This window comes from Buteo buteo, chromosome 4 (assembly GCF_964188355.1).
Source record: "Buteo buteo chromosome 4, bButBut1.hap1.1, whole genome shotgun sequence".
In the NCBI taxonomy this organism is placed as follows: Eukaryota; Metazoa; Chordata; class Aves; order Accipitriformes; family Accipitridae; genus Buteo; species Buteo buteo.
This window is the reverse complement of record NC_134174.1, coordinates 42,891,418-42,908,734: the sequence shown is the minus strand read 5'-3', so window position 1 is coordinate 42,908,734 and position 17,317 is coordinate 42,891,418. Positions and strand designations below refer to the sequence as shown.

Below are 17,317 nucleotides of genomic sequence, written 5' to 3'. Positions count from 1 at the left end.
TTTCAGCTGGGATAGAGTTAACTGTCTTCCCAGTAGCTGGTACGGTGCTATGTTTTGAGTTCAATAAAAATTGGCAGTAAGAACCAAAGCTGCCACTTTGCAACCACCCATGGATTTTGCCGACAGTACTGGATGGCTGGATTGCTACAACAGTAGGGAAGTCACTGGAACAGAACAATCTACAGTCCAAAATATAAAAAGAAAAATAAACAATATTAATACACAGCCTCTGAATAAACACAGCCTTTGGTAGTTCAGCTAGGATGATTGCTACTAATCTTTTTAGATTAATTAGACAGTGTCTACCACAAGTGGAACTATATTAAAGGAAATGTTCAGAAATATGAACTAGATACCTAATTCAAATGGTGAAGAATTTATCTAAGTTATTTTACACCTCTGAATAATAGCCCTGGTAGTTAAGCATCCCATCAGGAGAAAGGTAAGCAGGTCTAACATATGAGATATGGACCAGAGAATAAAAATTTAAATTTGTGGCAAGACCTCACTGAATGTTATTAACATTTCTAAAATCAAGACAGCATGCAAACTACTGATGGAAGATGCAAGTCTTAAATGTAGCAGACTTAATTTGTCTTAGAAGCTTCCAAGAGGATCACCCTCAGACTGTGAAATTGCCTTACTATTTCCAAGAAGCAAAAGGTAAAATGAAAAAGCCTTCTCTGAGCATTTGTATATTTTGCTGCAGAAAATTTCTAGTCTTCAAAATATTCACCTTCCACCAAAAAGAAAACAAACTGTCTCCAAAGAAATGAGAATAAAATATTTTTCAAACCATAAGCCAGTGTCGAGCCATAAGCAAGGAGGAGAAAACTGCCTCCAATTTTTACAATTTTTCCCCAATCCACCTTTAAGCCCCTGTATTGAACAAGAAGCCACTATCACAAATACTCCCTCACAAAAATACATGACATGAATTGGACATAGGTCATTCTACAGATCATGTTTCTAAAGCCCACTGCAGAACAAATGTCCTAAAGTTATATAATTCTATATAATTGGGTTGAATTAAGTGGATTTGAAGCATGTGGATTTCTGATGTTAGTACTAACATGTAAATCAATAAAGAATAATAAAGATGCAATTCATATAGTCTGTATTAAGTTTAAACACTCAACATTTTACATGAAGCTATCTATCTAGACATAATTGTTTCTAGGTATAATTGTTTCTAATGTGAAACTATTGTTCTAAAAATGGGAAAGTAATTCTAGCAAGAAGAGTAACTGAACACTGCATGTTATATTTCATTGTGGAATATATATTTCATAAATACAAATAGCCTTAGCTTGAAGGACCTGAAATTTCTCCATTAACATGTAACAGAAAACCAGAATAATTTAATTTGAATTTCAGGTATATTACATGTTTAATTCTACTTTATTAAAAAGTCCTTTTTTTCCCCTCCAAAAGACTTAAATTTTAGAACATTTTTCTGACTCTGATTCATAGCTCAAAAGGGTGAAATCAACACTTTACATAATGGGCTTTGTTAGTTGAAACACATCTTATAATCACTGGCTTTGCACAGAACAGCTAAGAAATGTGGTAAGGAAGGCAGCATGTTTCTAAACAAAGCCTTCTGCAAAAAGCAAGGCAGAATTGGGAATTTTGTTTCAGCTTACTATTAGATAACACGTGCTAGATGAATGATGTGTAAAATTTCTCTAAACACATTAATAACAGTCAACTTCTCCCTGTTAAAAATGCTATGCCAGGTAATTTTTACTTAGAGTCAGAAATAATTTCACAGGAGGGTGTAAAATGCCTTATAAATGGCTAGCATCTCAGTAAAGGAATGTGAAGACAGTTCTGTATATTCAACTGGAGAAAAGCACCAGAGAGGAAAAGAACTATATGCTGAAAGGCAGTGTACCTGAGGCAGTGCTGGATGCAAATACTCGAGAGATGGTGCTAGAAATATGAGAGGACAGGAGCACTGCTGTGCAGCTCTGCATACTTCACCCAGCCAAAAACTATCTTAGCTCTTTCAAAGAAAATAGAATTCAGGTTCCCAGTGACTTCACTGTTCTGATGTTTTGACTTTCTTTAAATATTCATGGCAAACATGCATTGCTTAAATACTATTTTCACTGTAATTTAATCATAAAAAGTTTAGGACTTAGTAAAGGTTATCATTTGAATATTTAATCACTCTAAGTATAGGATTTAGTTAAAATATCTAACTGAAGAACATCAAGTAAAAATCAGATTCTTGATAGCGTGACTTACAACAAAAAATACAAATGATGAGGAAGCAAATATTCCTTTTCTTTTTTTTTTATATCTTACAGACATTGAATAATAATTTATTTTAAAAATAATTTTCTCACATTGCTTTTTTATTCCTTCCAAGCATATTATAATCCTAATAAACAAGAGTACATACTTTTGGTCCTAAACACAATACCATAAACCCCCTTTTCATTCATCCCAAATCTAATACAGCCAAGTACAACAAACCTGTGAAGTTGTCTACAATGGTTGGGATATACTGCACTGTTGCAATGTGATTTATTATTATGAGGTCATAGAGTATGTAGTTCCAGTAAAGAAAAATGAAAAGAATATAAATAGTATTCTGCTAATGCAATTACTGAATGAATACAGTAGCTTGCTCACATCAAATATTTGCTGACGTCTATGTAAATAAGAACTACTCTAAACGTGAAAGTTGGACAAAACTATAATCCCTGTCCTCTCTCAAAGTAATTCCACTGAAACAAATTAATTCTAGAGAAATCAGATCAAAACGTTTTACTTTTTCTAGTAGGACACAGAAAAAAAGCCTCTTCATTTCTTTTCACATATGCTGTAAAATTATTTCATTTCCTTGATATTTAGGACTGTAGTTAAGAAAACGGCATGCACACATTTGGTTCACTAGAGTACCAACTCATTTCCCCTGAGAATCTTTAAACAGGTAATAACAAAAATTAGGTAAGGTGTTTACATGTAAAGAAAAAACAGAAATTAAATACTATTTGCTTAAATTTAAAGATAAAATTATATGAATTACCTTTTTACTTCTTTGGCATCACTTGCAATGAAGAATCCTAAAGTACCTTCTTGAATCTTGACATGGTTTCCAGGATTGATTAATATACTGCTCAGTGAAACAAAAAACAAAACAACAAAACATAAGTTTAAATTACTTTAAACTGAATGTTCCAAAACAGCTTTATTTGGTTTTGTTATAGGGGACCCACTAGTTAGGAAAGGCTGCAAGGAATTTTTAAGCCGTTCTTCCTTGAAATTTCCAATCAAATAACAGTTTCACATGGTTTTTAGAAAAACTTAAGTTTGAGACAGTCACATGCCTCTGCCTATAATCACATAATTTAAGTGTTTACATCTGTTTTCTTTTGTTTTTGCATTAAATGTAGAGTATACAACTATACAAAATAACAAAGCCTCTCAGAAACATGATGTGTGAAGCTGACCATTTCAGCTTTCTTGCTCTGTCATGCAAAGTGGTGAAAAATTCACAATATGGTGAAAAGGGAAGAACCAGCAACCACCACTCAGTAACAATACAAACTACCATTTATGAAGCTAAACCCTTTGATGCAAATTTTTGCCAATTGCTAGTGAAATAGAATGTTAATGGGACCCCTATCTGGACATACAACGTTGTTGTTTAAAATAATAAATACACACATACACTCAAGGGGAATGGTACAAGACAACCAGTCATGACAGCTGAAAATACATAAAATGAATAGAAAATTCTTAAAACACTGCTATGCAGCCATGGAAGAACAAAAATAACCCAACCACACTGACAGAACAGCCTCAGCTAAATTTGATAAAGGAAATTATAAACTGCTATCAAGAAGTGAGGTAGTCCACGTCTCTCTACGAAGTATCTTTTTTATTTTCATAACAATTTTAACACTAGATTTTAGGTAAGGCACTTTTCAAAGAATCAAGCTAAAGAGGAATATACAGATGGGGTAGATGTCAATATATTCTCTGATAAGTTTTATCAATGTGTAATACAACTAAGATTTTGACTTGCTAAAACTTAATAGAGCTTGCCAAAAGTTCTCTCTTGTCTTTTATTAAATCTTAGCCTTTTAAAGTAAAAATGTAGTAACATCATACATGCAATTTAGAGTAAATAAAGACTACCAGCAATTTAAACGCTTGTGGATTTAGCAAAAATTGATTTTGGGGAAGTATATACATAAAAAAACAAATAAAGCACATTTCTGAACAGACATACATTACTAAAATTTGAAGACCAAAAATCTTTTATGTTATTGTTAGAAGGGAAATTGGGTCTCAGCAGATCTCTTATTCAAGATGTTATTTATTATCCATACATTAGTAATAAATGAGTGTGACAAAAATATACCTGAAAGCTTTATAATGAGCACATTGCTTTGCCTGATTACACATGCCCACAAGGCCCTATGAAAAGAATATGCAGGCTGCAAAATAAAGTGCTCATGAGTTTAGAATTAAAAGGTTGGTCATACAGCCATAATTCAGCCCCCATTATGTAGATGTTGATGATACAATTCTTAATTTAATAGCCACAAACTGCTTTTTTTCTCACAATCTGGAACTTCATTCAGTGGTGGTTTACTGTCATGACTCCAGGCATGGCTTCATGTAGTTTATCTTTCTTTAAAATCAGCATCATATTTTGCTTATGTGTTTTCTGCAACGTTCATCACTATAGCATGCAAAAGGTTCACAAATACATAATTTATTTTACAAGAAGAATGAAGATATATTATTATCCCATTTTACAGATGAGAGATTAAGTCACTATGAGATATAGTAGCTAATAATTTGGGATGCCTACAGGCCATTTTTTGCAAGCATTTAGCATTGCATAGCTCCACATACACCTTCTAGGGACTTTTGCTGTAAGTAAGAATGCTCAGTATTTCCAAAAGTGCAGCCTCTGGTTCCCAAAATAATAAACACTTAATCAGAGGTCATCTGTAAAAGGTTTGGTTTAAATTATTAGCTCACTCTCACACAGATATTCTGTGGCAGAGGCTGGAACAGAAATTAAATCTCAAAGAAAGCATTTACCCAGATATCCTTCCTTTTCCTTCATTCACAGTTTCAAGCTTTGCAACAAAAAGGAGAGCAGAACTACAGAAAATGGAAGTCATCACCACAGAAAGCAGGTTCATCTCCACAGCACACTTCAGTAGTATTGCAGAAAATGAAATGTGATGGTGTAAATAACGCCTACATTATGCACGCAGATAAATGGGATGAATTAAAGTTGCACAGCTAAACTTCCCATCTTTTGTTATTGTATTGGGATTAATGGTTGCACATGCAACCAAAACATTTACCTAATGCAGTTTTAAAATGCAACTTCACAGGTTTTAAAATGGAATAAAACAGACAGGAAAAAAACCCCAAACAACCCCACAAGAATTTCTTCATATGAAACCAGTCACTCAGGTCACAAACAGGTTGGAAAATTGTCACTTGAGCCAACAGAGCACTTACTAGCTGTTACAGAGATACCTTAACAGGCCATCACTAAGGGAGATGAGACATCCACTCTACCAGTACACTCACAGAAAAAAAGTTGAGAATGGCCTATCTTAAGCCTGGGAGCCTATATGAGCCTAGATATGTCACTTCTCAAGAACCAGGAGAGAATCTTTCTGCCACTAACTTTCCAAAGTCTTTCTGCCAAAACTTTCTATCATGTCCGTAACTGCATCAGTGTTTCAGTCTCCACCTTTCCTCTTCCCTGTCTGTTAGTCTTTCATCTGCCATTATGCTGAGAATTCAGCTGTTAAACTCAAAAATCTTCTACAGATGCTAGTCTCATTTATTTCTACTATACTGTTCCTTCTAAAACATGCAAAGACTTGTAATATGGTTAGAGGTGGCTGTTTTTCTTGGGTACAAATGGGTACTGCTCTGTCAGAAAAATACTTTTTTTTGCCCTTATTTCATTCTTTGCCCTTAATCACTAAAGTATTATAGCTTTTCAGTGAAAACAGATGAACACATTTCTTTACATAGACCCACCTTTTTTTTTACCTCATCCCATTCTTGGAGATAGTTAAACCATACCCAAACAGTAAAAAATCCTACTAAAAGCTGAACAACCCAAACTCCATAAGCTGAGGTAACTACTAGCTATGTATATGTTCGCTCCCCCTCACAGAACTTAAAATTTGACAAAGTAATAAGCAAATGAAGCAGTTCTTTTAAGAGGCAGTGAACGTCGTCTTAAATCAGAAGTAACTGGCTTCATTTAGGATATAATGTATTGTGAGCATGATTTTGTATCTCAAGGTTTTCTGAGACACATTAAATCAATTCAGATGGGTCAGTGTATAGACTTTATTTTTGTCAGATCTTATACTTCATTCACATATACTTATTTTTACAAATACAATGTATTTATAGCCACAAAACATAGATGTGATTGCAGTTAATGCAGTATGACCCCAGCAGCAAAATCTTCTGTTGGGAATAAAAATTAATTTGCCCCATCACTGCTACTGGCAAAGAGTTACAGCAAAGGCTCATAAAGCTTTGGGTTTATATACACACTGATATTTAACCAGAGCAAAATCATGAGCAATTTCTACTGACTCTATATGGATTTATTAAATATGCTGCTTATTAAAGCAGCAATTGAATTATTTCTTATGAGACCTGTAGTGTCATTAGCTAAAGTTATGCTTTGATAAGCGTTCACTCTAAAATGTACAGCAAGGGAAATGTTTTGAATTAAAAGAATAGAATCTAGGGAACAAAGAGGACAGAGAAAAATAAAACAGGTTTATGAGCATACCAAGAATGCATCCATTAGTTATTTAGAGATGCATGTATCTGTTTAAGTAGCTCACAAAAATATGCACATATATATATCCCCACAGTTGAGAAGATAAGTACATGGCAAAGTAAATTGGAGTTTTAAGAGAGAAAACTTCAGCTAATGTCTCATTTTTATGTATCTCCAAGGCTGGGGAATTTTGCAGATAAAGGAAGATGTAGGAAAAGGCAAAAAAGGACAGAAACTTATGTTTCATAGCAATATCTATGGCTAATCCATACGCATTCTGTGCCACACACTGGAAAAAATGCTGTTGAAAATGACATCCCTGATTTTTCCAAATATGTTTTTATCATAAAATACAATTTGATTTTTTAATCTCCTAAATCAGCTCATGAAATCAAGCAAGAAATGCCAAATACTTTAAAAGCTTCTGAGGTCTTGATCAAATTTTATAATTTTGTAACTTTGCTAGGTTAGGTTACCTCAGAAACTAATCAAGTAATAGCAAGCTCAAAAAACTTTTAGTCACAATTTCCTCAACAATTCCAGTTCCAGAAATACATTCCTCAGGACAAAGCATTTCATGACAGGGGTCACATGTCACTGCAAAAAAAAAAAAAAATTATCTTTTGCCTTGCTTGCTCTTTCACACATGAACATTTAGAACACATGGCAATTACAGCCATGCAGATTGAATATGTGTAAATTAAATATGATTTAATGTGTTATTCACTAGCATGAACTTTGAAGAAGGCAGTTCCGTTACTCTGTGATAATACAACAATTTGTATTGTGGAACAGAATGTGTGTAGGGTTCAGCGTTCAGACGATCTCGCGATGTCACGGAAAGTTGGAGGGTTAGTCGCAGCCTTATGATGTGTCTGTAATCCCGCCTACCCTTGTTAGTATAAATGAATTGACTGCGCAATAAAAGGCGGAAGTTGGCGCTCACACTGTGTGTGTTATCTGTCTCTTTCCCTGGTCTGGAGTTGATCAGTGATCTAATAGTGGCACCTTGATATGCAGCGAACGCTACAAATGTGCAGTTTGGAAACCTCTGCTTTACACTTATCTGACGTCTAGCAAAAGTTAGTCTACTTGCTAAATAAGATTCACTTGGTGACTAGATGCAAGATCATGCATCTAACAGCAATGAAAATATCACATATCAAAAATGTAGAAATCACCCTTGAATTCAGTTGTACTCTCAGGAATCATAGAATGAATCATAGAATAGTTCGGGTTGGAAGGGACCTTTAAAGACCATCTAGTTCCAACCCCCCTGTCATGGTCAGGGATATTTTTCACTAAAACAGATTGCTCAAAGCCCCATCCAACGTGGCATTGACCACTTAAAGCTCAGGAAAGAATCAGGAACAATAGTATCTATACAGTTGAAACTGAGTTCTCAGACTGACTGAAATATGGGCAGGTGATGCACAAACGGGAATTAGTGCACATTTGAGATGCACAGTTTAAAAAAAAAATGAAAAATTCAAATGCGGTCAGAAAAATTCTGGAGTAAGACTTATGGATCTCTTTACAAAGATTATTCAATGAAAAGTTAAGATAGGACATGATGACTTTTTCATATGTCAGTGGAGAATAGATATATGTTAGTAACGGTGTTAATTTTGATCAATTTACTCACTTGTTGGATTATACCTTTCTGATGTTTTAAGTATACATGCTACCTTCACTATAATACAGATATATGTAAATATCTGTTCATCTATTCTTATTTACCTGAAAGTACCCCAGAACACGAGCATTGCCCAATACCTTTTTGCTAGTGCATGGATGATCGACTGCACAATACAACAATATTGTGATCTAGATAAACAATACCATATTATGTCTTCCCTTAAAGCATTAAAAGTGAGCTAAGGTTTTGATTACTATTTACAGGTCTTCCATATTTTGTTGAACTTAAAGATATTTGATGGAGAACCTGACAGTTGGACGTTTGAACTGTAGGACAATTTGTGAACTGACACTTCAGGGCAGGAATAATTCCCCCCAACTATTTATTTTTTACTCATTTCTGCTGTTGAGTGATGCTTATTTGTCTCCTGCTTTCAAATATCATACATGTTGGACTCAAATTATGTTTCTTTTGTTGAAACAGCAATTATAAAGTTTGATGACTGATATCTTTTCATGTTATTAGAATATATAAAACATTATCTCTAATAAATTTTCAGTATCCAAGAATTTCAGTAGGAGATAAAAAATATTTCCTGTAGCTTTCTATAATATTCAGCTACCTTCTATGTGAACCACATGGAAAAAAACCAACCAATCAGCATTAAGAGTCTGAACCATCACTACACTGTATGTATTTATTGGTAGGCCACTTGCTAAGTGGCATGGCTCCACAATTTGCTTTCCACAGCTTGAAACTGAGTAGGTTTCCATTATTACTGAAGTTGTAAATGGACATAACTTTGAACTCTTAATATAGACATAGCATTTATACAGTAGATGACTCGCAGATTTGTATAACTGTCAGTCTTCTCTGAGGAACAAAAATGGAGGATCTCATTAAGATGGAAGAGGTGCAGTAACAGTCTTAACACTGAGCTGCCAAAGGTATGTGGAGATGCCCAGCAAGTACGGCACAGAAAACAGGCAAGGGTAACAACATTTTAACAGTACTATATGAAGATTAAAAACTGGAAGATATAGATAAGGTCAATCAGTAGAGACATACACTGGAAGAGTTCTTTTAAGAATTTTCCTTGTCAGCAGCCTCAGTTATGTACCATCCTTGTTTGTTCTTACTTTCAAGGTTACATTTTAGACAGCGCTCAAAGTGGGTTCCATCTCATCTGTCTTAGAATGGAAGCTGCTTTCAAGAACTGTCTCTCTATTCCCTTGCAATCATGAACTAAGCCTGGATAATAAACATCTAACGTTTAGATTGATAAAGTTAGGTGAGATTAATCCCGTTATCAGTGACCAATTGAACAGTTCATCCCTGCATCAATGAAACTTGTCTGATTCAGTAACACTCCCTTTTTTTTTTTTTTCAGATTTATGGCTACCTTTGTAACTGCCATCATCCTTGTCTAAAAAAAGAAAAGATCAATTGTTGAATTAAATGAAACACAAATGGCAAAATTTTGACTAAACAAATGACAAAAGCTGTAACAACTCTGTTTTAAACCTTGTGGTAGATGTACTGTACCATTCCCCATGTGACTGAAACAGTAGCAATATCATCTAGTAATCAGGAAGATATAATATTCTTTAAGTACTACTAATACATTATCTAAAAGATGACTATGTGGTATTACTGAATATAGCTACCACATTTTTAAATAAAACCAGATATTATTCTTGATTGTTTCATGCCATGCCCAGATGAAATGCACGACTATTAGCATAATGGCCTTTTAAAATGTACCATGTCATTCATGAAGCTATAGAATTAGAATTACAAAATTAGTTTGAGACAATATTTTTTGTTTCAGGGTATGTCTTAAAGTGGAGTGTGAGGGTAGGTGCGCAAATCCCACAGTGGGAGTTGCGTGCATACCAGCTTCACACTGTTTGTAACTTATAAGCATTGCTTCTTTCTTCTGGGCTCTATCATTGACATTAATTCAGATCCATATTGCTCTACACAGAAAAATCCAGTAAGACACTAAAAAGAATACAAGGCAAAAGACACAGTGCACATTACATGCTACAGTATATTAAAGCTTAATTACTAAAAGCATATAAAAGGTTGCTCCCAGGAGTTCAGTTCTTTACAATAGTAACTAAGTCATGGTGTACAGGATGTGCATGAGGTATTTTATTGGGGCATAGTCCAAACTAGTTCAACGGTGCTGATGAATTCAATACACTTTGAAACAATTAAATTATTCCTTCTGGTTCCAGAAGTGACTGATTATCAGTACAATGAAGCAGCACAATATACTTTATTCTGGGAGCAAGCAACTTCACTTGGTACAACACTTCTTCATATTGCTTATCATGCCAGCGTTAACATGCCTTCACCACAAGATAATATATACTTAAAAAGCAAAAAGCGAAGTAGAGGTGCAACAACTGCAGATCCTTGAAGATGCTAAGTGTTGCAGTAACTTCTCTGCAGTTGGATCATATCAATAATGCCAAACTGACAGGAAGCCACCTCTCTTTTCACACATCTACTCAGAAACCACAGGAGAATTAGACTAAAAATTAAATAAACATAACACTAACAACACACGCAACAGAACAGACACAGAAAGTAAAGTTTGGAGAGTATGATGAAGAAGGAAATTGAAATGTCTGGACAACAAGAATGGGTCTCCAAAGAGCACCACTGACAGTCAGACAGACTGCTATAAGCAGTTAGAAAAAACAAAGCTGGAATGGGGAAGAGAGATGAGGAGAGGAGAGGATATGGAAGAGCATGCCTTATTTACTTCATCCAAACCAATAGCAGCAAGATAGAATGTAGACCAGAGAGGGGCTCACAGCATGGTATACCAAAAGAAAATGCAAAACATGCCATCCCAAAGAAAAACCAAAACTGAGAAACAAATACATTTGGTAACATCTTCATAAATGAGCTTAATAAATGTCATTAAAATGAAAGTGACATATAGTACAAACTATCCATGGCACTTTCACTGGAACAGTACAATAGCTTTGATGAGTACTGTATTATGAATAACTGGGCTCAAAACAGGACCAGCAATGCAAAGAATAAGGTATTTGGTTGCTGTTAATGGAAGGTGAGGCTACAAGAGAACATGAACTACTCTATTGTAAGACGTGCTTTGAAGGAAGACTCTGGGGAAAGAAGGACTTCAATGAAGGTGTGAATATGGAGACAATATGGTAGCACAACGGCTGGTAAAGATGAAATATACATCATCACGATACAGTACAAATGAAAAAAGAGGAGGGGAGATGTTAACAGTAAAGTCTACTTTTCAAATGCAACAATCTGTTACACCAATGACTCCACAAGGGGACAGGGGGAAAAAGCCTAAAAAACTTATACTGTTTTATTTTGTACTTCCTGCAAAGAAGTTAGTGCGTGAGTCACGAGAACCAATGGAGAGACAAAATGCTATTCTCTCTCCTCTTTGAGATTGGGGGCTCATATATAAATATACACACAGATATATATATATATATACACACATAGACAGATGAATATATATATATATGTATATATGTGCGTGTATATACAGAGAAAGATAGACAAAGATGTTATCTTCCTGTGTTCTTGGCAAGGAATTAGTCCTGAAGTTAGAAGGAGTGGAGGTAGGATTGAGGTTGGAAGGAAAGGTAACGAAGAGGGCATACCGCTTTCGGCTTCTGCAAACGACAAGAAAAAAATTGCAAATCAAACACTTTGATAAGAAATCAACTGACACCAAAGCAAAAGCAAAAAAACCCTTTATTTAAAAGTCTTCAAGGCTCAAAGGTTTTTCTGCTGAGAATGAGAACAAATATATGGATAGACAAAGAGAAAAATTAACAAGAGGAGTAAACACGGGGTGCAGGAGGGAAGAATCCTAGTTAGGCTTTCCTTCTTGCTTAATCATGTGGAAAAAAGAAAAAAATACAGGGGAGAAAGGAAGGCAAAAATATATCTAAAACGGATTTCAGATGAGGTGTTTGAATGTCTGCATTTTGAACTGGTATTTTTTGCTATCTATTCAGCAAGCTCTGCTGGGACATTTTCAGGTTGATGTTCTTCATGTTCCTTTAGCATTTTTTCTACAGAAGAAACAAAACCTCTCTACAAATGAACTAAGAAATACCATTTTTTAAGCTAAAGTATTTGGCTTGCATCAGGGACAAAAAAACTTATTTAAGAAGTGCTTCCTGCTCTTAATAACTGATTATAATATTCCCTGATACTAATTAGAGATGAAGTAATGGCTAACTCATATTGTGACCTGGAACTACTAAAGTGCAGACCTTAGTAGCTGATCCGCTAAACTCAGTCGTGTTTTGTAAATTCAGAGGTTTCTGTGATAACTGAGCAGTAATTTAAACATAAGTAAATATATAAATGTAAAGGTAAAAAAAAAAATATATCTAATCATGGCTAATTTAATTAATCTTTAAGATACCTTGTTGAGAAACAGTTGCCTAAAAAGATAAACATACTATAGATACTTTATCCATTATTTGAAAACGAGTTTGTATTTATCATATCTATGACTATAATATCTGTATTTAGGCTTGAAAACTTTTAAATTCTGCTTTAAGTAATCTTGTAAAATCATAAACTGTTTATAATTAAGAATGTAATACTGTCAAAACTTGTTATCAAGGTGTGCTTACTATTTCGTGTAGCTTTATTAGGAGTCAGGGAAAAAAAAGGAGAAAAAACCCAACTGCAAGCAGGAAGGTCAGCTACTGCTAACTTGTACATTAATATTAGCTTGGATAGAGTTCTGATGATTTAAAATTACTATTGATCTCAAATTCCCTATAGTAGAGTCAACAGAATTTAGCTGCAAATCAGAAAGCTTTAGAAAACTGGCATCTAGGAGACTGCCTGGAAGAAAAAAAGTGCATAGGTAAATGAGTATTTATGCCACTCTACATGTTAGAAGACATTAACAAAGTCAATGAAAATTCTGCTGTTGACTTAAAATGGTACTAGGATTGATCCTTTACACTGAGGTGAAAATTTGAAGAGGGGATTAGGAAATCTGGAATGCCCTCACATTACCACTTTTGAGACCTGCACACACTTCTGAATTCACTTTGCACTACTTTTGCTCCGAGTGCAAAATGATGAAGGCAGATGAAACTAATCTTAAAAGGAAACTCCCTGTGTAAGTAAAAAATCAGATATGTAGTTTACTTACGTAGATATTCTATTATGACTAGTAGCAAAAATTAAACTGATGGGACTAAGATCTTCTCAACACTTAAGCAGAAAGAATGCTTTAAAAATTTCCCCTTCTCCTAAAAATACTGGTCCTAGACCTGTCTCAGCTATGGCAGGAAATACTAGATCTTAATAAAAGGGTGCCACCTAGATAATTTTCTAAATTTTTATTTATACTTATCACTGTTGCTCTAAGTAGTAAACTATGTAAAACCTCTCAACAGTTTTACAAAATATGAATCTAAACTATAATCATAAAATAAATCAGCACATATCTACTGTTGGTCACTCTCATAAAGAGTGAAAGCTACAAGGGTACCATTAAGAATTACCAATGAAGAACTTAAGATACTAAGTAGAATAAAATATTTCCAAAGTCAGCATCAACAAACATAAATGGTAAATGCAAATTTATCTTGTTCGATGACAGCTTGCACTTGTAAACCATGTTATTCTAGTTTTTATCTTAATTCCCCACCTTTTCATTTAATAAGATGCAAGGAAATGCAAGTATACCTAAGAAGTGAGAAACTGAACTTTTGTTCCATTACCTTTGCGGTTAGACTAAAAAGCTCCAGCTCAGAAAACCACAAATATGTACTTCACATATTTGGGTTGAAGAGCACAGGAACAAGTACAACAGTAAAGATATCCTGCAGGTAGCTCTGTGATTCATCAAACAGTGACTATAAAATTATCACTGGTTAATAAAGTCAGCAGATATTACTGTGGATCAGGGTTATAAGAATATGTGGCTAACTTACATGCTCTTCTCTTGTTACATATGTATTCACAAAATCCAGCTGTTAATATCCCTTTGTTAGTATTGTTTCCTGCAATTTTTGGGCTCTTTTTTCCTACTAAATTAATTAATTGTGAACTGTTACCTGCATGGCTTTAAGTAAGAAGGAATATATGATTGTATCACACTGTGTTACTCTTTGTGAGATCCTCTGCATCACCTTGTGATTAAGAACTCAATCCAACTCCCACTGAAGTTAGTGCAAAGAATGATAAGGAAGCCATGATTTATCTGTTATTACTGAAAAAGACTGTAATATTAGCACTTATGTAAGTAAATGACAACTGAAGTAATGACAGCCTAAAGTTGGGCAATAATTCTTAGGAGAACCAACAGAAACCAAGTATTTTCTAATATTGGAAATACCAAATATGATAAATAGTTCCACTGCTGTTACCACTGTATTTTTCTTTTTTCTAGGAAGAGATTAAACTGTTCAGAGGCAAAAGAATAATAAATCATTTGCTTTACATTAGCTAATGCAGAATGAGATCATTCAATGGAAAAGTATTTTAAGAGCCCATGGGAGCTGGAAACATAAAAAAAATATCTGGTATTTAAGAAAAAAACCCCAATGATTTCTTAATCAGCATAGTGTGGACAAAAATAATATCCAATAGCACATACACCATTTCACATGTCACTTTATAACGTAGGAAAGAATCAAGAAAAACCTACTATAGGGCATCAAAATACTCTTATAAACAGTTGTAACATTGCATTTTCCATGTCAGATGTCCCACACAGGTTTTATAGATATTTTTAGTAAAGAAAAATGACAACATTTAATAATAAACATTAAAATAAACTTTCAAAACCTCAGAAATTGTGGCATGAGCTCAAATGACAGAATTGGTTCTCCTGTGAGGAGAAACAATTACCCTTTAAAGTTTTAGTTAATTAGTGGCCAAAAATAAGATGAACCAATATGTATCATTCCAGATTTACTACAGTAGTAAAGAATATAATTTTTGACAGAGGAAAATAACATTCAGCTCAGGGTCAGTATTGTCATATTTTTATTATATGCTTCTCCACATGTTGCAGAGCACACTTTTAACATTTTTGTTATACAAAAATGAATGTTGTGTAAAGCACTGGTGGACAAGTTGATAGAAGATTGACTCCAATGTTCACTCAGATGTAAAAGAATTTTTGTACAAAAAAACCACAAGAAACACTTCTTTCCCTGTCTGTGAATCTGTACTAATAATAATGATTTTTTTTCTTTTTCATTGAGGAAAGGAGTCAGCCAGTTGGTAGTTTCAAGTCTTAATTAATCTTTTCCAGTTTCATGATGTTATTCATATATGCAAATTTTGTCAGAACAGATACCATACAAATACTATGTTTATCCTATATTTCTGTTTATCTTATATCCTAGCTAAATTGGTTCTTCCAAACTGATTTAAATGAAATTATTATTTTGAGAATACACATAGCTATAATGAGTTTCAATATCACATCTGTTTTCTACTTTTCCATTTTTAGTAAAATAAGTTGGACCTCCAATTAAAACTGATAGACTATTAACAAAAACATTGTAAGTTTTTGTTTAAGTAAAAATGAATTGCACTTCTGGAGACGGGACATATGTATCACTGTCCCCTGACCTTCTACTAAATGCTCTGACTTGAATTAATTTTAGGGAAGAAGAATAGTGCAGAAATAAAAGCCTTTCAGGGGTATATGAAATGGTGCAATGTGATGGAATGCTAATTATACTCTGAAATGTTTCAAAAGCATAAGAATGGCTGTGTTCACTCTGGAAAAAAAAGCAGGCAAAATTCTTGATAGCGCATTCCTGAACTTAAAATTTGTAGACATTGGACATACCTGCTTTCTCGTTTTTCCGACTTGTATTCTATGGCTATCATTAAGAGCTTTAGTTTCGCAAACACCAGTCTGCAGGAAAAAAAAAAAAAAGGCCAAGAGTCAGTCCTTTTTCACAACCAACATCACATATGTAGAGATGGCTGCAGGGTATGTATTTTCTTAGAGAACTTACACTAAGATCTTTTCTCATTTTTTCAGCTAGGTATACACAGAACATATATTAAGGTCTTTTTATTTTGAAGATAATGAACACATATTTTCCTAAAAATATAAACTGAGAAGTTGAGAACAGCAGCATAAGCACCAACACACTATGTTACTAACTCTACTTAAGCAACAAGAATAAAGGTAATGATACACAATATAAAATTGCATTTGGCTATAGTTGTGCATGTCTTGAGAAAATTTTTCAAATCTTTGCTGGAATTCAGCCATATGTTGATTGAAGTGTGCATTCCTTAGAAAATAGGGATGTACTGAACTAAAATGAGAATACGCTATTGATAAGTCGGTATTTGCCAACTACTGTCACAAAGGAACAGCATGACTGGAAGCAATTTCTGACCATTATATGGGAAGTACATTCTGATACTCTATTGCACATTTTTTTCAGTTGTAAAAGTCTGTACAAGTGGCTATTTATTAAAACAACTCAAAGACTTGTAGAACTGTGAGTTAGCACACCACCATTTGCTTCAAGCTAATAGGCTCTGTGAGAATAAACAAAGAAACTAACCATTTTTTTTTAAATAACTACAAACCATTCTCCAATTTTGTCATTGAAGTGTATGCAAATTCAATGCTACTTGCTTCCTGTTCTACAAATTTGTCACAAATTATTCTACGGCTCACCTTTCAATTAGATGGCTGCCATCTTCTATATAATACACTAACTTTTCTAGTGCTCAGTGCTTCCCTACCAACTTCCTTACTTCAGTGTTATTAATATTTTTGCATATATTTCAATACTATTTATTTTCTTTAAGCAAATTAAGCAATATTCTGCATAGTTTGCATCAGT

The 17,317-nt window shown here is 34.1% G+C and overlaps 1 protein-coding gene across 28 annotated transcripts in view; it reads right to left on the bottom strand.

Moving 5' to 3' along the window:
* KCNMA1 (potassium calcium-activated channel subfamily M alpha 1) overlaps window positions 1-17,317 on the bottom strand; it is a 529,204-nt gene that overhangs the window by 107,325 nt on the left and 404,562 nt on the right. For all 28 annotated transcript variants that reach the window (XR_012650088.1, XM_075025663.1, XM_075025664.1 and 25 more), the window contains 2 exons: window positions 16,297-16,365; window positions 3,041-3,127 (listed from right to left, as the gene is read on the bottom strand). Coding sequence is in view for 27 of the 28 variants with exons in the window: in XM_075025663.1 (XP_074881764.1) it covers window positions 3,041-3,127; window positions 16,297-16,365 (156 nt within the window). In the remaining variant the exon portion in view is untranslated. The remainder of the gene's footprint in view (window positions 1-3,040; window positions 3,128-16,296; window positions 16,366-17,317) is intronic.